This window comes from Mustela lutreola, chromosome 15, assembly GCF_030435805.1.
Source record: "Mustela lutreola isolate mMusLut2 chromosome 15, mMusLut2.pri, whole genome shotgun sequence".
In the NCBI taxonomy this organism is placed as follows: Eukaryota; Metazoa; Chordata; class Mammalia; order Carnivora; family Mustelidae; genus Mustela; species Mustela lutreola.
This window is the reverse complement of record NC_081304.1, coordinates 34294855-34318289: the sequence shown is the minus strand read 5'-3', so window position 1 is coordinate 34318289 and position 23435 is coordinate 34294855. Positions and strand designations below refer to the sequence as shown.

The 23435-nt window shown below is 36.4% G+C and overlaps 1 protein-coding gene across 4 annotated transcripts in view; it reads right to left on the bottom strand.

The window, feature by feature from the left end:
- Positions 1 to 23435, bottom strand: part of INTS2 (integrator complex subunit 2) — a 48622-nt gene that overhangs the window by 14210 nt on the left and 10977 nt on the right. For all 4 annotated transcript variants that reach the window (XM_059149088.1, XM_059149087.1, XM_059149089.1 and 1 more), the window contains 11 exons: positions 21610 to 21836; positions 19737 to 19862; positions 15223 to 15294; positions 15025 to 15139; positions 11580 to 11648; positions 9755 to 9889; positions 8022 to 8198; positions 7162 to 7270; positions 5319 to 5423; positions 2684 to 2848; positions 1049 to 1250 (listed from right to left, as the gene is read on the bottom strand). In XM_059149088.1, coding sequence (XP_059005071.1) covers positions 1049 to 1250; positions 2684 to 2848; positions 5319 to 5423; positions 7162 to 7270; positions 8022 to 8198; positions 9755 to 9889; positions 11580 to 11648; positions 15025 to 15139; positions 15223 to 15294; positions 19737 to 19862; positions 21610 to 21836 — 1502 coding nt within the window. The remainder of the gene's footprint in view (positions 1 to 1048; positions 1251 to 2683; positions 2849 to 5318; positions 5424 to 7161; positions 7271 to 8021; positions 8199 to 9754; positions 9890 to 11579; positions 11649 to 15024; positions 15140 to 15222; positions 15295 to 19736; positions 19863 to 21609; positions 21837 to 23435) is intronic.

Here is a 23435-nt window from a genome sequence, read left to right as displayed (position 1 = left end):
TAAATAAAATTAAATTTAAAAAGCATAAATGTGGGACACCTGGGTGGCTCAGTCTGTTAAGCATCTGCCCTCAGCTCAGGTCATGATCCCAGGGTCCTGGGATCAAGCCCCACGTTGGGCTTCCTGCTCAGTGGGAAGTCTGCTTCTCCCTCTCCCTCTGTCCCTTCCCCCTCCCCTGCTTGTGCAGCTCTCTGTCTCTCAAATAAACAAAATCTTTTTAAAAAATTGAAAAATAAAATAAAAAGCATAAATATTTCCAGAACTATTGAATCAAAATCTCAGGTAAGTCCGGCCCAGTATTCTGGTTTTTTTTTTTTAAAGCACAGACTAGGTGTTTTTTGTTTGTTTTGTTTTTCTGTTTAAGGGGGGTTTTTTTGTTGTTTTATTTAAATTCCAGTTAATATACTATGTAATATTGGCTTCAGGTGTACAATTTAGTGAATCACCACCTATAAACAACACCCTGTGCCCATCACAGGTGTACTCCTTAATCCTCATCACCTATTAAGAACAGGTGTTTTTGATGCAACATATGGAACAGGAGAGACACATCTTCCTAAAGGCAAAACAATTAACCCAGTGTTCTCTAAACTTCATGTGTGCTAGAATCACTAGGGAAATCCTTAAAAAAAAAAAAAACTAATGGCTAACTCCTACCAACAAACATTCTGATTTAATTAGCATGGGTTACAGCTCTCAGATGAGGCGTTTCAAAAGCTCTCCAGGTGATTTTAATGTGCAGTAAAATTTGAAGCCATGCTAAGGATTGCAAGACACATGGTGATCTAAATCACAATTAGCCACAAATGACTATATGTGAGAACTCATTTTTAAAAAACTTTCTCAAATTGGAAATACTTTAAGTTTTCTCTGTTTCTTAAAATAAAGTTTATTCTTTTCCTTAAAATTATAATAGCTCTTAAATTAATGGTCTTCAGAATGGACTTATATTGTCAGATAACAATTTTTTCAACATTTAAGTTTAGGTTATTGTATACAATCACTGCTATATGCTTATTTATTATAGGAAACAATACACTGAACTTACCTTCTAGGCATCACAGTATTAAGAACCATCCACAGTTTATTGACGGTTTGAAGAATTCGTCGTGGAACCCCTGAATTCAACAGCTGGTTCATATTGGATGTTAATACTTCTGCATAAGGTATAAGTTCACTGGCAGAGAGTAGAGTCAAGTGTTCTAGAATCTGCATCACTTGTGTGTGACTTACTGGGACAGCTGAAAATGCTAAAAGGAAAACTTAGCAGTCATGATCTAAATTCTATACAGCTTACCAAATAGTAATTTGGTAATACTTTCCTACACACCACATAAATCAAGGAAACACTGTTGCTGAAAAAGGGTAAAACTTTGAATCCTGGCCACAAGTTTTGGCTACACTTAAAATAAGGAGCTAAGAAAAATTCATGTTAAGTATACATATATTATAAAGATAGAAATAATCATAAAGATAAAAGTTATAAAAATCCCATTTTAAAAAACACATTAATGACCCAAAGACAAATGTCATTTCCTTGGTGATTCAGACTAATTTTACAAACTGGCTGAAACATGAAAATATACCCAAGTATAGCTTTTAGTAGTAACATTCAAATTTTTTTTATATTTTCCAACTGGATGGCCCCTTTTACAGGATGTTAGTATACAGCACACTGCTGATAGTCAAAAATTTCTAGAACTGTACTTTTCTTTTTTTTATTTTTAAAGATTTTATTTATTTATTTGACAGACAGAGATCACAAGTAGGCAGAGAGGCAAGCAGAGAGTGAGGAGGAAGCAGACTCCCTGCTGAGCAGAGAGCCCGATGTAGGGCTCAATCCCAGGAACCTGAGATCATGACCTGAGCCGAAGGCAGAGGCTTTAACCCACTGAGCCACCCAGGTGCCCCAAGAACTGTACTTTTCAATAGAATAGTCACTAACCACATCTGGCTACTGAACACTTAAAAAATGTAGCTAGTGCAAACTGACATGTACTGTGAGTATAAAATGTAGACCAGATTGCAAAGACTTTCTATGGAAAAACAGTAAAATATCTCATTACTATTTTTATATTGATATATGATAAAATGATAATATATTGATATATTGGGTTAAATAAAATAATTATTAAAAAAAAACTACCTTTTCCTGTTTTACTTTTTTAGTGTGACTGTAGAAAGTTTAAAATATGATACGAGTGTGGCTCGTATCATATTTCTATTCGACAGTGCTTGAATATTATCCATTAACGACAAGTACACTGCTCTATTCCATAGCATTTATTCCTGAGCAGTTTAGGACCTTCCTAAAACCACATGACCTGTTTAGTTGATGTTAACATAGAAACTATGAGAAAAAAGACACAAGCACGTCAGAAATAAAAGGTTAAAATGCCTGAGGTGCCTGGGTGCATAAGTCAGTTAAAATGTCCAACTGTTGATTTCCACTCAGGTCATGATCTCAGGTTCTTGAGATCAAGTACCAAGTAGGGCTCCATGCTCAGTGCATAGTCTGCTTGTCCCTCTCCCTCTGCTCCTCCCCAACTCAAAAATTACTTAAAATATATGGGCCAAACATTGTTTCACAGCCAGGAAAATTCTGCATGATTTTAAGATTTCAAGGAGCCTAACATCTCTTTGTCCTAGTAGAGGGATAAAAGGAGTATCCAATTTACTGTACCTTCTTGAAGTTGTTTCGGAGAGTGGTTTTTGGCATTATTAGTCAGTAACATTCGCCTTAACAGGGCATCAGTCCCCGTGATTTCTTCTTCACAGATCCAATCATCCACAATGCATAAATGTGGGTAATTAGTTGCAAGGAGACGTAGTAAAGCAGAATGTAGCCCTTGAAAATTTATAAGAAGTCAACTGGATTCTTCACTCTCAAATACTCAAACTTCTCTCCTCACTCCCCTCTCTTTTGTCCCTTTCATTTTTGGCAAACCAAAGAAATGTGCACATCTTGTGCATGTACTACTGTTTGAGAATTTCTGTTGCATAATTCAGTCAGAGAATCTGCTTAAATAAAGATCCCCAAGTGATCTGATACACAAAAAGTTGAAAGCTACGAGTTTTATCAAAAGTTCTCAGCCTTTCTTCCTTCCACCCTATCCCAACATAAAAGTCTCCCATCAGGAAACATTTGACATTGCAGTAGTTCAAGTTGACTGGGGAGGAAAGAAAAAAGGGAGAAAAGAATGTCCATTTGGGGGAGATCGTATATGGTCCGAGAAAGGCCTTATTCAAAACTTCTGGTAGGCTTCTACAGAAAAACACATGACACATGCTCTTTTCCAACCCACTTCAGAATCACTGTTGCAGATAGGTAAAATCAAAGTTGCCCACCTGGAATGCCTAAAAGATCTTGGGCAGTTTATGTACATTTTTTCATTTCTCCCTAATGTCCCTTCAAGGTAAGCAATATTGTCTCCACTCTACTGTAAGGAAACAGACTGAAAGACACAGCTAAGTATGTCAGCCCACCAAAGCAGTATGGATGATACCTACAAGACAGTGCGTTTGTCTTCCTTCAAGAAAGTGAAGGAAGATCAAAAGAAATGGGAAACTTCCTTTTACTAAATCAAAGCATTCTTTCTAACCTTTTGCTTATAGTGCAATTTGGCTATTCATGACTATTACTTTTAGTGATAAATGATTCTATAAAAAATGTCTATTTAGATATATGAAGTATATGAATATATACATGAAGTATATATGAATAGATACATGAAGTATACACTGTGTTAAGTGTTTGGTACATACATACCTAATAAATATTGTTTTTACTATATTATTATTATCATCCTCACCAGAGTTAAGAGCAGTAGTAAAAGTATTAGTTGTAATAAAAGTTCTTTTCATCCAATTATCTCCTTATTATGCAACTTAGATAAAATCATACCACTTAGTCCCAGTAGGGAAAGTATCCACTTCCTTTGTCATAGAAACTGATTAAAATTAATATTTCTATCTGAAAAAATGCTGCAACAATCAAAAGTAGTATTAAACATTTAAATATCTAAATGCACAACTACACATATAGTTAAGAGTATCTCAAAACAGTCACAAAATGACTGCTTACCAAGTGAAAATTAATCTACACTTCATAATCTCTTCAATAAAATTTTAGTCACCCAACGTTGCCAAATATAACATTAGTTTATGCAAAGATATAAGTAAATAAATGCACATATCTGGTTAAAGGTGACCAAATAAGGTTATCTTTGTTCCTGCTTGAAATCAACCATAACAAACAAAGAAAAAGAAAACTCCAACTTCATAGAAACAAACAAGAGGGACGCCTGGGTGGCTCAGTTGGTTGGGCAGCTGCCTTCGGCTCAGGTCATGATCCCAGCGTCCTGGGATCGAGTCCCACATCGGGCTCCTTGCTCCGCAGGGAGCCTGCTTCTCCCTCTGACTCTGCCTTCCACTGTGTCTGCCTGTGCTCGCTCTCGCTCGCTCTCTCTCTGACAAATAAATAAATCTTTAAAAAAAAAAAAAAAAAAAGAAAGAAACAAGAAACCCATATTCAAACATTATAAAAAAGAGGTGTTAAATCAAAAAACAATTTTTTTTCAAAAAATATTACTATATATCTGACAATTTTATAGAAAAAAACAGTAATTCCAAGATGTGGAATATTTTGGAGGAAATAAAAGCAATAAGGTAGATCTACATGTATTGGCATAAAAGATTTCCAAGAGTCCAAGAGAAAAAAAAAACTCTCAAAAGAGATAGGGTATAATGTCATTCATAGTTTAAAAAAATAATTTTTTATTCATGTGTTTATCTATTAGCTTCAACTATATGAAACTATTTTTGCAGGTCAAAAAGGTTGGATACCTGCAATTTCATATCGTAAAACTTATAGAAAAAATGTCTAAAATTACATACCAAAATAAAACTTGGTTTTGGGGAAGGAGGAATGCAAGTAGTAAGATAGTGAGGAAGGTAAAGAGGAATTTCACTCCTGAATTGTCTTTTTTTTGTTTTTTGTTTTTACCACCGAGCACATATTATACTTCATAACACTGTAAACAGTAAGGGTTTTTTTTGTTGTTTTTTTTTTAAGATTTTATTTATTTATTTGACAGACAGAGATCACAGGTAAGTAGAGAGGCAGGCAGAGAGAGAGGAAGGGAAGCAGGCTCCCTGCTGAGCAGAGAGCCCAACATGGGGCTCTATCCCAGGACCCTGGGATCATGACCTGAGCCGAAGGCAGAGGCTTTAACCCACTGAGCCACCCAGGCACCCCAACAGAAAGGTATTTTTTTAACAATAATCATTAGCAGTAAAAAGCAAGAAAAACAAAATACCTCCCAACTCCTGCTGCAGCCCTTGAGCCTGTCGAATAAGGAATTTGATAGGAATCTGATCCATTAAAGATGACGAGTATGATTTGGGCTTTCTTTGCATGGCAGCTGTCAGTCAAAGATACAAAGTGTAAATTAAGAACAGTGTAATAAACAATAGAAATCTTAACCTTCGACCTAAATGGAACAAAAACAACATTAGGTTACTTCTAACTCACTTAATCTGTGAATATGCTTCACAAAAAATGAAGAAATAATGGATACATAGTAAGAGCAAGAACATATCTAAGGGCAAGATCTGGAAAATGCCTCCAAATTGAAACCATTGAGGAGAAAAGTCCTAAGTGAGTGAAGCCATCTGCAGGAGTGCCCTACACTAAAACACAAAATCAAACAAAACAAAATTAAACAAAAACCCTGATAAGTAACTCAAGACTCTCCCAAATCTAATTAGGAAAACTAAATTCAGTCATGACCATATGGCTTAAAGCTTCGTGACTCCAACAGTCTTAATTTAATTATATATCATCGCACTGACTCTTTTTAAAGGAAGCTGGGCAATATGAATTTAACTCCTTTCTCTCACAACTTCTAACTTCAACTAGAAAACAATTCTTTTTTTTTAAGATTTTATTTATTTATTTGACAGAGATCACAAGTAGGCAGTGAGGCAGGCAGAGAGAGAGGAGGAAGCAGGCTCCCCGCTGAGCAGAGAGCCCGATGCAGGGCTCGATCCCAGGACCCTGGGATCATGACCTGAGGCAAAGGCAGAGGTTTCAACCCACTGTACCACCCAGGTGCCCCAACAATTCCTTTTTAAAAAAATCAAGTCCATCTTAGGGGTGCCTGGCTGGCTCAGTTTGCGGAGCATGCAACTCTTGCTCTCAGGGTTGTGAGTTTGAGCCCCACATTGGGTGTAGCGATTACTTAAAAAAAAAAAAAAACCTCATGGTCAAAAACCTTCAGTGGATTCTTATATCCCACAGAGTAAAGGTAGCTGCCGATCAACACTATCTTTCTCTGTCTCATCTCCATCATATATTTTTTTTTAATTTTATTTATTTGTCAGAGAGGGAGAAAGCACACACACAAGGAGGAGCAGCAGTGGGCACAGGGAGAGGGAGAAGCAGACTCCCCAGCACAAAGCTGAGCAGGAAGCCCAAGGCGGGGCATTATCCCAGGACCCTGAGAACGTGACTTGAGCCGAAGGCAGAAGCTTAACTGACTGAGCCACCCAGTGGCTCCTACCTTGTTTTTTAACTAACTACCCTAAAAAACAAGTGAATTTTTTTTTTCAAATATAGAAAAACACACTGCTTTATACTGAAAATCGTCTAGGTTAAATCTGATCTTCTGATACTATAGAAAGTAGTTAAATTTGAAAGCCCAGTTCAATGATAATTTTAATGGCAAAATGAAACTCTTCTGTTATTTTTTTCTGTTTTTGATTAGATTGCTATTCTTCACCTAATGGAAGGAAGGCAGGGCTAAGACTGAAATCAAGCAAAAAAAATAAATTTTCCGTTATATTTCCTTTAGGTTCATCTCTTAATTTATCAGCACTTAGTTAAGGTCCTTAAAATTAATAAAATACAGACAATTCAGTTATTAATTTAGGCTGCTAAAAAGAGGGATGAGACTTAAAGGGTGGTTATGTACCCATCTACACATGTATTTACGCATCAGAGTACACAGTACCCATGCTACAAAGACTACAGAATGGTACTGGAGCCTGTTAGAATATTTGACCTTATTTTCTCACATGACAGCTTGGAAAGTAACAAAATGTAAACAAATAAAATGAACTAGCACTAGAAACACTCCCCTATGTATAAGTACAACTTACCTAAAGTCTTTGTGTTTGCTAGCAGAGCTTCCTCATAAGACAATACATAGTAAAGCACCAAGAGCTGTGCTGTGATGCTAAAACGTTGGTTAAGGCGGATGCTATCAGCCTGGAAGTGAGATTATAAACACGTAAGATACTGTTAAATTTCATGAGTGCTTTCTTGATGGTAAAAGCATTTTAAATAGACTATTCAGTTACTGTTCCCAAGCTCAGCTAAAACAGGAGAAACATTGCTATATTTGCATTAAACTCAAAGAGACAACTTGAAGTTTCAATTTAAGGTGGCATGGGAGAGCAAAGGCAACATGCCGAACAGTCTTCACGATTATAAAACGGACTTCAGCGAATCCATCAAGCTGCTTCTGAAAAAGGTTTACAGAAGTCTCAAATATTACCTGGAATTACCAGAAAGAAAATAACTCCTAAAAAAACAGTGTGCATTTGAATACATTTGTGAAAAATACAACTACTTTTTCTCTCTTAAAAGATGGAGAAAAAAGATTTTCTTCAAATTTCCCATTTGAATCTAACTAGATCTTAGATTCCTGGGAAGCTAAATAAACCTCTATTGACCATGTTGAGGTGTCACATACTCCTTTGTTAGGCACAACTCTCCAGGGCACTCTTTAGACTTTAAAATGGAGCTCTTTCGAAGATTTCCTCAGAAAGTACCTCTTCAACAAACTATTTGGAACTAATAGCATACTTGTAATTTCATAAGTGATCTGAAGAAATGTAATTCCATTTCAAAGTCGGAACCACCTAGAAGTCCTCTAATAATCCAAGGAAAAATATGGAACAAGTCAGAAGAATAAAAGAAAAATCAGCTAATCAATGTACGAGAACTACTATGTTACCCCAATGACTCCTTGGAAAATACTGAGGATCTCCTGTTCTGTAACTGGCTGATTTGTGGCTTCTGGATTAGATTTAGATGCAGGAGTAAGTATGGAATTTATGTACACATCAATCAGAGGAAGTAATTGAGGATGAAGCGGAGTAGAGGTTTCACACAGCTGCCTATAGATCCAGTCCTAAAAAAGAAGGTTATAGGCAGTAAATCACTTACGGCAATAAGAAAAAGCAAACTTTATTAAGAACACACAATTTACATGATTTATGAATCAGTGAAACTATTAACTTCTAGCAGCTACAAATAAATTACCCAGTTTCACAACTGTCTTTGATCTAAAAATATGAATTACTTTTATATCCTAATCAAGACTATTGTCCAGTGGAAGATAAATCTATAATGAGGAATTTGGGTTTTGAATTTGGATTTGAGGTTTTTAATGTATTAGTTTTTAAGTAGCAAGAAAAATATTTTAAGTCCCTACTATATCTGTATTTTGAGCACTATCTGTGTTGTAGAAGACCCCACAGCACAGAGGAATTGAGGGAGAGGGATAGTTCTTCACAGCAAATCCTGAGGTAGATTAAGAAAGTGGCCTTGGAGCCACCTGGGTGGCTCAGTGGCTTAAAGGCTCTGCCTTCAGCTCAGGTCATGATCCCAGGGTCCTGGAATCGAGCCCCACATCGGGCTCTCTGCTCAGCAGGGAGCCTGCTTCCTCCTCTCTCTCTGCCTGCCTCACTGCCTACTTGTGATCTCTGTCTATCAAATAAATAAATAAAATCTTAAAAAAAAAAAAAAAAAGTGGCCTTGGCAACCACTTACAGGAGACCATCATTTAACTACACATGGACAGAGGACATGTGAATACATTGGGTGTGTTCAGACTCTTAATCTATTTCATGTGCTAAAAACATAAAGAAGTAGAAGATACAATCTACCTAGAAAATAACTCCACTAAATCATGAAAACAAGGATAGTTAAAGGTGATATATCAATACATATATTGTTGATTATTCTTTATAAATAGAAGAGCCTCTAGAAAAGGCTCAGATCTCTTTACCTTCTTGGGACTTATCTGTCTCTTTAGAAGGCCTTTTAACTGTTTGACATAGCCAACTATAATTAATGGAAAATATGTCCAAATATGTATATTAGGTGTTAGCTGTCCTTGTGACAAAAGTACAAATGCTGGTCATGGCTGATAATGAACTTTCTCAGTTTGGTGAACAAAACCAAAGTATAGAAAATGACCATTTTGGGTGCCTGGGTGGCTCAATCATTAAGCGTCTGCCTTTGGCTCAGATCATGATCCAGAAGTCCTGGGATCAAGCCCCATATCGGGCTCCTGTATAGCAGGAAGTCTGCTTCTCCCTCTCCTACTCCCACTGCTTATATTCCCTCTCTCGCTATTTCTCTCTCTGTGTCAAATAAATAAATAAAATCATAAAAAAAAAGAAAGAAAATGGCAATTTTTTACCAAGTTTTAAAGAAATAGCCACATGATATTATCGAAATTTTAAATGGATTAGTAATACTGTACATTTTGTCAATAACTTAAGAGTTATATTGTTTTAAAAAAATCTGAAATTATACTAGTACTACATATAAATGATTAGTAATTAGACATACTTCATAAACACAAAACCCACAGTAGGAGTCTATAAACTGGAAAAGAGCTAGAAAAAAATAAATAAATAAACTTGGGTTGTTGCTTGTTATATAAATTTAAGATCATACTTTTATTGACACTTTGTGCTTGGTAAAGGAACGACTCCTGAGAAGCTGGTAAATACAATGAATAGGCAAAAATCCAGTAATGTTGGCACTCAGGTTGCTGGTGACAGGGACCCGAACAGCATGAGCTGTGACAACCTAAAAGGGAAAAATAGTATTAATACATATGACAGAAGCAAATGTAAAACTATTCTGTAAGAGAGAGGATTAGCAGGGAGAGTGTCAATACTTAATACAAATGTGGTCCCTAGAAATGAATGAGAAAAACTAATTGTTACAAGATTTAATTATTTCTAGATGATAAGGCAGCATACATTTAGGGACTTGTAAAACACTCTAATTTTTTAAATTTGTTTTTAAACATAGGTATGTTGACAGTAATGTAGTAAGGTAAAAACACACAAAATTTGGAATTCTAAAATCTGGGCTCAGTGACTTCAGATAAGTCACTTTATCTTCCAGCCTATTTTCACATCTATAAAACGGGACAATACAGTCCTTATACCCACCTATAAAATGGTACAGTACAGTCTCACCTGCCTCAAAAAGTTTTTGTGAGGGGAAAAAATTGAAAAATGTTTGAAAAACATATGTGAATTATGAAGTATCAGTTCTTTATATGTGACATAAATTCTCTATATATGATATAAATGATCACATAAATATAAACAGGGATTTTTATTGTTATTCTCATTGTTTTCAAAGACCCTCCCTAAAGTCCAGTGAGTTCAAATAAAAACATAAAAAATAACTTGAGTCTCCTATGCACTATTTATGTCTGTTTTGTGGGAGTGTATGTGTATTGAGGGAAGAAAGGAAAGTCTGGTATAGGGATGAGAATATCATCCTAAAAGAAGCAATACTTATGCATCTATGAGCATTCTCAAATATCTCATTTTTTCAGAAATATATATGCTTTTTGTAACCCCAAGTTTAAACTGACTAATCTGGGAATTAGTTTTCAATTTCAGAATTGTCTCTTTTGCTGAAAAAATAAAATATCCTCAGGTTTACATATGGACAAAAGTGCTAAGGCAAAATAAGAACATGTAAATATAACAATAAAGAATTCAGGGGTGCCTGAGTGGCTGTCAGTTAAGCATCAGTTAAGCACTCTTGACCTCAGCTCAAGTCTTGATCTCCAGGTCATGAGTTCCAGCCCCCAAATAGGTTCCATGCCCAGCGTAATAAAAAAAAATTTTTTTTTTAAATAAAGAATTTAGACCCCAGCTTATAATTTATGTAAAAATGAATGTTACAGTCTAAAATTTTAAACAAGTTTTATTTTTCTCCTCACAAACCCAAATGATTACCCCATGTGAGATCCTACCAATACCAAAGACCATATTCTTAAGCATTTATTCAACATCTCCAAAACATATAAATTTAAAGCATGCTTTTGTATGTAATAAGTAAATGGGATGATTCTTTATAGAAATTTTAAAAGATAAACTGAGGTGCCTGAGTGGCTCCATCAGTTAAGGATCTGTCTTGGGGTCAGTTCACGATCTCAGGGTCCTGGGATCACCCCCGACCCCCCCGCCTCCATATCTGGCTTCCTGCTCTGCAGAGAGTCTCTTTGTCCCTCTCCTTCTGCCCACTCCCCACACTTAGGCCCTCTCTCTCTCTCTCCCTCAGATAAGTAAAGAAAATCTTTGAAAAAAAAATTTAATAAAAAATGAAGATTAAATTAACTATCATTGGAAACTAAAATGGAATAGAACAAGACCATAGCATTCTCTTAAGCTGAGATAAACAAGTTTTCCCCCCAAAGAATGTTGTAAAAGAAAGTTAAAGAAATACCTAAGAATAAAGTGAAAAGAAGTACCTGCTCAGTAAAAATTTCCTGTGTGAAGATAGTCTTCATCCTACTCAAGGAGCTTGGCTTAATCACAATCTAAAACAACCAAAAAAATTCTAACAGCAAGTAAAAATACATGAAGCACGCTTTTCTCTGATATATGTATTCTCTAACATGGCTGTGATATGTAAAATTAATGTTCAAATACTCTATTTCAAAAGTGGCTTCTCAAACCCAACATCAGAGTGTTTTTCCTCAGACACTGAATCAACATACAAAATTACTTAGTAAATATTACCATCAGCCTTTCAAGTCAATGGCAAGAAGTGGATTATTCAATAAATGACGGTGAAATATCTACCTTTCTGGGGAGTAAATAAATAAACATGTATACGCATGTTTATATATATCTCTATATATCCGTACACATGATACCATACCCAAAATGAACTTGAGTGTACTAAAGACTTAAATGTGAAACATGAAGCCACAAAAACGTTAGAAGAAAATATAGGTAAGTATTTCTTTAAACCTGAAGAAAGAGAAACATTTTTTTGCATTAAAAAAAATTTTGTGGGGGCGCCTGGGTGGCTCAGCCATTAAGCATCTGCCTTCAGTTCAGGTCATGATCCTGGGGTCCTGGGATCGAGCCGCATACCGGGCTCCCTGCTCAGTGGGAAGCCTGCTTCTCCCTCTCACACTCCCCTTGCTTGTGTTCCCTCTCTCACTGTGTCTCTATCAAATAAATAAATAAAATCTTTAAAAAAAAATTTTTTTTAAGTAATCTCTATGCCCAAAGTGGGGCTCAAATTTACCACCCCAAGATCCAGTCATATACTCTACCAACTGAGCCAGCCAAGGTTCCCCCCCAACTTTTTTTTTAAGATAAACATTTCTAAGTGTAACAGCAAAGTAGGAACCAAAAAGGAAATACTATATATTCTATACACACTCACAAAAATAATTTCCATATGGCCAAAAAGACTGAGAAGAATAATTGCAACATATTGTACTTCTCACTTTAAAGACACTATGGACTATCAGATATGCTGATTTAATAGTAACATTTCAAGAGGCACCTGGGTGGCTCAGTTGGTTAAGTGGCTGCCTTCAGCTCAGGTCATGATCTCAGGCTCCTGAGATCAGGCCCCACAAGTCCCTGCTCAGTGGGAAGTCTGCTGCTTCCCTTGCTTATACTCTCTCTCTCAAATAAATAAAATCTTTAAGAAAAAAAAAGTAACTTTTCAAGAAAAAAAGTGAGGGGAGGGAATACTACCATATTATATTACAAGTCAACTATAAAATAAAGCCCCATTTCAATACTAGATAAAATACATGCCTTGAAATCAATGAAACATGGTATACAAGGCATAATGGCATATCATGTATATGCCATTTGATCAGTAAGAGGAAAAATAAATCAATAAAAATCCCTATAGGAAAATTAGGACATTGATAAGCTTCTGCCCAAAAGAAATGAACCAGCCAAGGGGCACCTAGATAGCTCAGTCAGTTAAGTATCTGCCTTTGGCTCAAGACATGATCCGGTTTTCTGGGATCAAGCCCCACACTGGGTTCCTTGCGCAGCAGGAAGTCTACGTCTCCCTCTCCCTCTATTCTTTCCCTGCTCATGCTCTCTCTCTCTCTCTCTCAAATAAATAAATTAAAAATCTTAAAAAAAAAAAAAAAAAGAAATCAGCCCAGAGATTTTTATTTATTTTTTTTTAAAGATTTTATTTATTTATTTGATAGAGATCACAAGTAGACGGAGAGGCAGACAGAGAGAGAGAGGAGGAAGCAGGCTCCCTGCCGAGCAGAGAGCCCAATGCGGGACTCGAGCCCAGGACCCTGAGATCATGACCTGAGCCAAAGGCAGCGGCTCTACCCACTGTGCCACCCAGGTGCTCCAAAACAGAGATTTTTAAAACTACCCCCCCAAAAGCAACCACTATAAACTATAACTAAGACAGAATAATTAAAACTATAGTTCCACTAGTAATGGATGAAGAGCAAAATAAGTGAGACCATCTTTGATCAATCAAAATTGTAAAGATTAAAAAGAATGGTTAAAAAAAAAAGAATGGTAATGCCCAGTAGTAGTGAGTGTCCAGTTAGCTAGCACTCTCATACACTAATGGGAACAGTTAAACTGGTATAATCTTCCTTAAAGGTAATCTGGCAATCCTCATTAAACACCTTAACATCATCATATTTTGACTGCTAGAATTATTCCTAAGGAGCTAATCCAAAAACTGTTTAAAGGGGATGCCTGCCTAGCTCAGTTGGTAGAGAACGCAACTCTTGATCTTGGGGTCCTGAGTTCAAGGCCCACGTTGGGTGTAGAAATTTCTTAAAAAAAAAAAAACTGTTTAAAGATAAACATGTGAGTGCTCCTGTATGTATTTATGTAAATAAGGATAACCATCTAAGCACCATTCAGAAACTGGAAAATCTACATGGCAAAAAGAAAGGATCCATTAAGAAAGTCATGATTGGTACATAAGATGAACCAAGATACAGTCAATGAGACATTGTATTGAATTAGAACATTTAATTGAGCTCCCTTCTCAGTGGGGAGTCTGTTTCTCCCTCTGCCCCTCACCCTGCTTATACTCTCTCTCTCTCGGGCTTTCTCAAATAAACAAAAATCTTTAAAAAAAAAAAAAAATGACATTTATTGATATGAGGAAATGTCATCACATATTAGTTAAGTTCTTTAAATTACAAAATATATATATCGGGGCAACTGGGTGGCTCAGTGGGTTAAAGCCTCTGCTTTCGGCTCAGGTCAGGATCCCAGGGTCCTGGGATCCAGCCCCATATCAGGCTCTCTGCTCAGCAGGGAGCCTGCTTCCTCCTCTCTCTCTGTCTGCCTCTCTGCCTACTTGTGATCTCTGTCTGTCAAATAAATAAATAAATCTTTAAAAAATATATATATATATATATCAATGTAAAGAAAGAACAGACAGAAAAATGTTAACAGTAGTATAGTTGATATCTTGAACAATGAAATAATTTTCTTCCTTTCTTTTGTGTTCTCCAAGCTTTCTATATTTTGGGGTTTCTCAACTTTCTATTCTTGTAAATAAATGTTTTCATAATATACATTTTTTTCTAAGAGCTCCTGGCAAAATTTCAAACTATTAAACTAAAATTACTTCAAAATGGAAACAAAATGTACTGTGGACTCCAAGAAACAAACTGAGGGTTTCGGAGGGGAAGGAGGTGGAGGGATGGGTAAGCCTGGTGGTGGGCATTATGGAGGGCATGTACTGAATGGAGCACTGAGTGTGGTACATAAACAATGAATTTTGGAACACTGAAAGAAATAAAATGAAAATAAAATAAAACAAAATTTAAAATGTATATTTATAAAACAAACAAAAAAAAGTACTATACACTACCAAAAAAAAAAAAAAAAACCACCCATCTTAGAACTCTCTTCCTTAGAAAGAAGATAAAAGAAAATTACCTTCATCCCCAAAGTGGAACAGACCAAGTCAATGATAGCACTAAGTTGGTTGCTGTGAAAGTACATAGCAACCAATAACAACATCTCCCCAAAAGAAGCAGAGACGCCAGAAGTACTGTTGAAACAAAAAAGAAAATATGAATTTCCAAAGAGAAGATAAGAAACACTTACTAACTGCAACAAATGAAGTCATCTTACCTTTCAAAATAAGCTTCTTCTTTTATCATCCAACTTAGCCACACTACCATTAGCTGCTCCTGTTCAGGTGTACTATATAAAACATACAAGAAAGTCACTGGCTTAAACCAGATATACTAGCATAAGAATGAGAAAACATTCTGGAATTATTTTTAGCAGAAATTACTTTTTCCTTCCCTATTTTGAAATAATCAATTCAAGTTAATTGCTTGTTGAAATGGCCATTAACTGTCATTGAAGTATGAAGTGGTTTCAGAGATGAAGAATAAGACCCTTTGCTTTTATAAATGTGAACAAACTCTTTCAAAGGCTTAATTACTGCATCTGCAACTTGGAGAGAGTGAACTTCCTCTTATTTTTTTAGAAAAGCAAAGACCTTCTGGGATTAAAATGGTAGAAGAACTATATTAACAGCTAATATTTCATATAAGAGTTAAGACACTCATCAATAAGTCTCAAACTGAGTACTAAAGAAGTAACAAGGAAAATAAAATTTAATTTATAGAAACATTTTTGAGCAGAACTCAAAATTAAAGAGAAATAAGTGATTACTATTCGAAGAAAAAGGAAAAAGAGCCACGGGTTCATGAAACATAAAAAATGATTATAAAAATTTACCAACAATGTTTTAATAGGGAATTCCTAGACTTATCTTGAAAGATACAAGTCAACTTTGACTTGTGAAAATAATTTTTGATTTTCTTCTACTTCACTGCAGTGTAAATGAGTAAAACAAAAAGCAACTAAAAAGCCTGCTATCCCAAGCTAAGAAAATTTAAAAGATCATTCTCAACGATACCAAAACCATTCCACTAATAAAAGACAGCATTATATAGTAGAAAGGTAACAGCCTTTAGGCCATGGGAGAGCTCAGAAGGAATCCTACCTCTATTAATGACTGGTAATGTGATCTCAAACAAGAAATTTAAATGATCCTTCTGAACTTCAACTCTGCTATCCAAAAATACAGATAGAAATACCCACCCTTCTAGATGCAATGAAGATTACAATTTTAGCAATCACTTCAGGTAAAGAGAAAAGAGAGCACTTCATTTTATTACCTATTTTCACACCCTACTAAAACTCTAAACTACATTAAAGGGATTTTCCTAAAAATGCATAAATGCATAAGATGATGCTGAGGAACAGCACAAAATACTGGAAGCAAGAGCACATAGAGAAAAGTGGTAACTAATTCAGCAGACCCAAGAAAGCAGAATACTAGACTAGCAGGAGGGAAAAGCCAATCCACTTTACACCACAGAATCCCCAAAGATTCTGTCAGGAACTGACAGTTCCAGGGAGTTCTGGGAGGGAGAGTAAATACTGACTTAACTAGAAAGATCAACAGTCTATATAGGTAGCAGACCTCCAGATCACCTCCTCCATTCCACACATTAGATGAATTCCCACCCCCCAGCAGAAAGAAGATGGGAGATTTGTGCTCTGGAGATGGTGAAAGAGGGTGTCTCTGAACTGAGGATCAACCAGGAATATTTGCGACACCATTCTAAAAGTAGAATTAAGTGAGTGATCATACTGCAGACTCAGATCTCCCAACCCTTAACTTTGCTTATGGGTTTCTTTATTCTCCAGGTAAGGCAAAAGTCTTCTCTAAGAATCTGATAAGCCCAATAGTTTCTCAAAGAGCCTCCAATGCATAAAAAGACTCAATTTGCTTTTTAGTTTCTTACTCTTTAAAAAATATTTATTTGAGGGACGCCTGGGTGGCTCAGTTGGTTAAGCGGCTGCCTTCGGCTCAGGTCATGATCCCAGCATCCTGGGATTGAGTCCCACATCGGGCTCCTTGCTCCGCAGGGAGCCTGCTTCTCCCTCTGACTCTGCCTTCCACTCTGTCTGCCTGTGCTTGCTCTCACTCTCTCTCTCTCTTACAAATAAATAAATAAAACCTTTAAAAAAAAAAAATATTTATTTGAGAGAGAGAAAGAGAGAGGGAGCTCCCCAAGGAGCTCCATCTCACAACCCTGAGATCATGACCTGAGCAGAAATCAAAACCCAGACACTCAAAACACTGAGCCATCCAGGCACCCCTCCTACTCTTAAATATAACAATCTAGAATGATCAAAGCCCTGAAAAAAAGTTTCTAACTTGAAAAATAGAGACCCAAAAAAGCAGGGAAAAAAACCCTTAGAGAAAACAACAGTACTAATAAAACCTCTTCAATCATTATGATTAATATCAGAGAAATTGGCACCATGAAGCAAGAGCTACCATTTAGAAGAAATAACCAGAAAACAAAAAAAAAAAAGCTCTTAGATATCAAAAATGACAAAGGATTGGAAGTTGAAAACAAATCCTTCGAAGGTAGAATAAGCAGTATCGTTTTAAAGTGATAAAAATGTTCCCAAATTAGATTGTGGTAATGTTTGTACAACTTTATAAATATACTTAAAACTGTTGAATTGTATACTTTAAAATGGGCAAATTTTATGGTATTAAATGGTCTCTCAACTGAGCTGTTTTTTAAAAAGTAGAACAAGACAAAGATAAGGAAAATAAGATAGTCATTTCAGGAAGTCCAATATCTAAATAAAAGAAGGTTTGGGATAGGAAAAAAAGTCATGTGGAACACTGACAACAAATAAGTTTAAGAAAATTTCCTAGAACTGAAGCACATGAGTTCTCGGGTTGAAAGGGTTTACTGAATATCTACCACAATAGATAAAAGCAGGTATACCATCCAAAAATTTACAAAAATTAACAAAAAGTTAATCCTTCATGTCTCCATATTAAAAAAAAAAAAAGCAAAAACAAAAACAAAAAACAGGCTGCACAAAAAAAAAAAAACACAAAACAAACAACCAAGAATCAGAATGTCATCAGATTTCTCAACAGCAACACTAGAAGTCAGAAGACAATGCAGCAAGATTTTCAAAATTCTCAAAGGAAATTTATTCCAACCCCAAATTCTAAACCCTATGAAACTGTCAATCAAGTGCTAAAGTAGAATAAAGACATTTTCAGAAACACCCAGTCTCAAAATAACTGACCTCCCACATACCCATGCTAAAGAAGCAAAATGAGAAAGCAATTTAAAAAACAGACATATGTTGCAGTGCCTGGCTGGCTCAGTCAGTAGAGCATGCAACTCTTGATCTTGGGATTATAAATTCAAGCCCACATCAGGTGTACAGATTACTTTAAAAAATAAAATCCAAAAAAGAATAAAATAAAATCCTGGGGTGCCTGGGTGGCTTGTTCGATTAAGCTTCTACCTTCAACTCAGGTCATGGTCTCAGGGTCCTGAATCAAATCCACATCAGGCTCTCTGCTCAGCAGGAAGCCTGCTTCTCCCTCTCCCTCTGACAGTCCTCCTGCTTGTGGTCTCACTCTCATTCTCTCTCTCAAATAAATATGTAAGTAAAATCTTTTTAAAAAACTAATAAATTAGGGCACCTGGGTGGCTCAGTGGGTTAAGCCACTGTCTTCGGCTCAGGTCATGATCTCAGGGTCCTGGGATTGAGTCCCGCATCGGGCTCTCTGCTCAGCAGGGAGCCTGCTTCCTCCTCTCTCTCTCTCTGCCTGCCTCTCTACCTACTTGTGATCTCTGTCTGTCAAATAAATAAATAAAATATTTTTTTTTAAAAATTAATAAATTAAAATGAAATCTTAAAAAAGAGAGAGAGAGAGATGGAAAATGCAGGAAGCAGGAGATCCAAGAAAGGAGATGTAGAGCAAGTCCTGAAAATAGCGAAGAGCAATTCCAGGATGAGAGCTGTGTACCAGATGTAGAAGTAACCAGTTCAGAGAGTCAGGAGAGCTTCCTTAAGAAAATAAAGTTGACAGAATAAGGAGTCTGAAGATCTTGAAGGGGGGGTCAGATTGGCAGATATTGAAGTTGCATTAACGTTAAATACTCAGAACAAAGAGCAAATGAAAAACAGACAAACAAAACATGGGATAATTATTAAGACAAAAGCAAGTTTTACAGAAGAAAAATTATCATCTGTTACATGGCTAAACTCCCAATAGAGGCAATATGAACAACTATATATTTTTCAAAGCAAATTTGCAATATAACTGTACTGGGACAGTGGGGAGATGGGAAGGATATGGAGATGCGCAGGGTCGTGGGGGGGCGGGGAGACGAGAAAGACACAACTAATTCCTCATCTTTCATTGTAGGAAATCCACAATTACTCCTAAAACTGAAAAGTCAAAAATACAGCAAATCAAACACGTTATTTAAAAATGCGGAAGTGAAAAAACCAAAAGCATCGGCTAAAAGATCTGAAGGAAGTTGAAAGAAGTTGCCTCAAGGGAAGGGGAAACAGGATGCAAGGGTACAGGGGCTGCTATTTGCTTTCCCAAATCTTGAAGAACTAGTATGACTCCTTTAACTGGCATCCAGTAGATGCTACCACGCCATTTCCTAAAAGGTGATAGCACCGTCCATTTTTCTAGTAAGCTCCCGATTAATGCTACATGTGCATTTTCATAAATAAGCAAAAGCAGACCTTCAGAAAACAGAGCAAGCTTTATAGGAAGGTACCTGACAAGTGTAGAAAAGGCCAGCAGCATACAAAAGGAAAGCGAAACAAAGCGAACCCCAGCTGGTGTAGCAGGAGGACGGCTGGTCATCAACTGCAGCAACTGCTCAGCTTCTTCCTCAGTTGGTCTAAAAAAAGGGATAGATTATTAAGTTTTACTTTTCGTAGTTGAGAGAAGAAGGAAGAAAAGGGGATTCCCCAAGAGTTGGACTTTTCAGATAGAAATTCTGAGCTTTATAATGATACCTTCCTATTTATAAAACCTTTACAATCTTCAGTCGGTAAAAGCAACACTGCTGCGCTTACCACCAGTGCTTTTCCTCAGACACAAACACACGCAATCCTCACTTGGCACAGTAGCAGGAGAATACAAAAATAAGCACGCAAGCTGAAACTACGCATCGTGATTGAAATAATCAATGGGGAAAGTTAACTGTTAAAAGTTAAAAGTTAAAAAAAAAAAGTTAAAAGTTAACCTTTAAAGTTTGCCAAAACATTAAAAACTTTCTGTCAGTCATAATGCATAGGGAGGTGAAAAAAATAGCAAATATTTATATAGTGCTCTATAATTGAAAATATTACAAACATTGGAAATTAAAGTGTTTTCTTTGTAAAAAACTTGTCACGAATAGTTTGAAAAGCCCTTGCCTTCTTCTCATTATATATCTTATAATGTGGAGTGAACCTCTTTCTTAAGCCTTGAAGAACTGTCATCCCCCTTTCTAAGCTCGGCTCTGATTCCAATATTTTATCCTTTGTTAGGTTCTGTCATGAAATATCTGAGAGATATTTGGCAGATATCCGAAGATTTTTGGCAGCTTCACCTCCTCTGGGACTTCATCCTTTTCTCCACAATGACTTTCCTCAATCAGGTTGACAAGGGCACCTTCACTAAGTTCTTCAGCTACATTATCTTGGGTTTCTCAAATGGCAACAGTGCTGACATCGTTAAGATCGGCTACTACATTTATGTTTGGTTCAAACAGCACTTCCAGTGTTACCACCCTTGTTTCTTTGCTACACATTCATCCTTCTTGGTCAATTCCTTCTTTCAATTATTTCTGTTAATGACACAAGGGTTTATCCCTGAGATAAGGCAACAGTACAACTCTGCACTTTCCTGCCTCTTCACCAACTGACTAATAGATTGGCAGTGACCAGTCACCAACAACTTTAAAAGAAATGAGGTGCATCTATTATTTATAGAATGATCTGTGGCTTGAAAAGCTCTTGCAAAGTTTGTACTTCATGCGATTATTTGGTCAATGTATCATGATAACTGATACATTAGTTGTTGAGGGAGTAGTGTTAATAACTAAGCCAATACCAAGGGAGTAGTGTTAATAACTAAGCCAATACCAAGTCCAGGTTAGTGAAATTCAAACTTATCAGAGACACACAAAGTGAGGACTGTATGCATAGTGGTTGAGGAAATTATTCAAAAGAATGTAATGCAGTGACTACAGTGAACCTTGTGCTTAATAATCACAACATGTCAATTTTAAATAATCCGTGATCTCAGCTGTGAAAGGACAGGAGAGATTTACTTCAACTAGGTGCATGGACTTGGTCAAGTATCACTCACAGATCATTCACTCTAGTCCTGTCGAGCTGTGGTAAAGTCACGCGTTTTCTTAAACTGCTCTGGCCCTCCCATATTCACATAATTCTATTTACAATCAGACAAAAATAGATGGATACATCCCACCTGGGAATGTTTTTGCCTTGGGACTTTGTTCTTGATATAGGCCAGCCCACTACCTAAGCCCAGCAGAAAACCCAAATCCTCAGTTAAAAGGCCTTTGGCTCACTTTCTTGGGAATAGAAACAAGAAAGTAAAATGATAAAAAGATAAAATATCAAATTATTGAATACTTGAGTCCAGCGATCCCCATCAAAGCACAGTACAGACGTAAGAGCGCACTGGCTTTCACAACATGCTCTTCTTTCAGCCCCGAATACACAGACACATTGGGCTCCATCTCCACATCAGCTTCTTCCACAATGCGGGTACTTCTTACTGTGGGGAGAATGCCCATCAACTCCAGAAGAAGCTGCCTTCTCATTTGCCAAAGGACAGAACTACTGGTCTCTCTTTTTCTCTGTAAAAAATATGGACCACAAAAGGAAGGAACCATGGAGCACTTACTAAGTCAAAAGGATGCTCAAACAAAGCTCCCCCCATTAAACATTTAAAACTGACCTATTTGAAAAGGCTGTCAGAACTGCAGAATCTTGTTTTAACCAAATGAGCAAACTCAAAATTCACTTTGAAGAATACTCTACTCACCTTACTATGGATTGGCTTTAAAGAAAACACTAAATTAATGACAATCTGAACTGTAAAATTTCACTTAAATGGTTATTGCAAATACATAATGACTAAAGGAGTCATCTGTGATATAGTCATCTGTGATACAGAGACACAACACCTTGGGTTTAAACAATAGCTCTGCCATTGATTATGTATGCTTACCTCTCTGAACCCCATTTTTAAATTTTTTTTTTTTAAGATTTTTATTTATTTATTTGACAGAGATCACAAGTAGGCAGAGAGGCAGGCAGAGAGAGAGGAAGAAAAGCAGGCTCCCTGCCGAACAGAGAGCCCAATGCAGGGCTCGATCCCAAGACCCTGGAATCATGATCCGAGTCAAAGGCAGAGGCTTTAATCCAGCCACGTGCCCCAAACCCTATTTTTTTAGTGACAAGGAAGTAAATATTTTATTAATAATATTTAACTCCCAAGGCTGTTGTAATTAGGAGTTTAGAAGACTATCACCCTCACAGTTCTTCAGGCAAGGATAATGTTTTAGTCATCCGTTACTTGGCAGGGCCTACCACTGTGCCTGATATACAGCAAGCACTCAATATCTTTTAAATAGACAAATGAACAAAGATCACACATATGAAAGCAGTTCTAAACTGTAAAGAACTAGGCAAATGTTAATTATTTTTAGAGTGTCTCTAACTAAAATATGATAAACCTGCTTTAATAGCATTAGGTTCAAATAAGAAATTTACTGCACACAAAGGACACTTACAAACAAGATGAACATCCCAAAGTGCTTAACACAGCACCTGACATATATTAAGTACACAACAGTGTTCACTTCCCTTAAAAAGCAAAGCTTGAGGGGCACATAGGTGGCTCAGTCGGCTCAACCCCAGGACCCTGAGATCATGACCTAAGCCGAAGCCGACTGAGCCACACAGAAACCACCGCTCCACCAGAAATGTTCTTTGAAAAAGTAAAAATTTTGTAACTTAAAAGCTGTTGCAAAATATAATATATATTCATCAATAGATGAATAAACAAATTAACATGTGGTATATACATACGATGAATATTATTCAACCTTGAAAACATATACTACAACATGCATGGACTTTGAAAACATTATGATAACTAAAACAAGCCAAACTCAGTAACAGAACTGCTGTGTGATTCCACTTATCTGAGCTAACTAGAACAGTCAAATTCATAGTGATAGAAAGTAGAAAAAAGTTACCAGAGGCTGGAAGAAAGGAGGAAAGAGAATTGTTTAATGGGTAGGGCTTCTTTTTAAGATGATGAAAAAGTTCTGAAAATGAACAGTGATGATGGTGGCAAAACTTACAAAGGATTAAAACGGTAAATTTCATGTTATGTATATTTTACTACAATAAAAAATACATATTAAAATTACAGACTATAATAACTT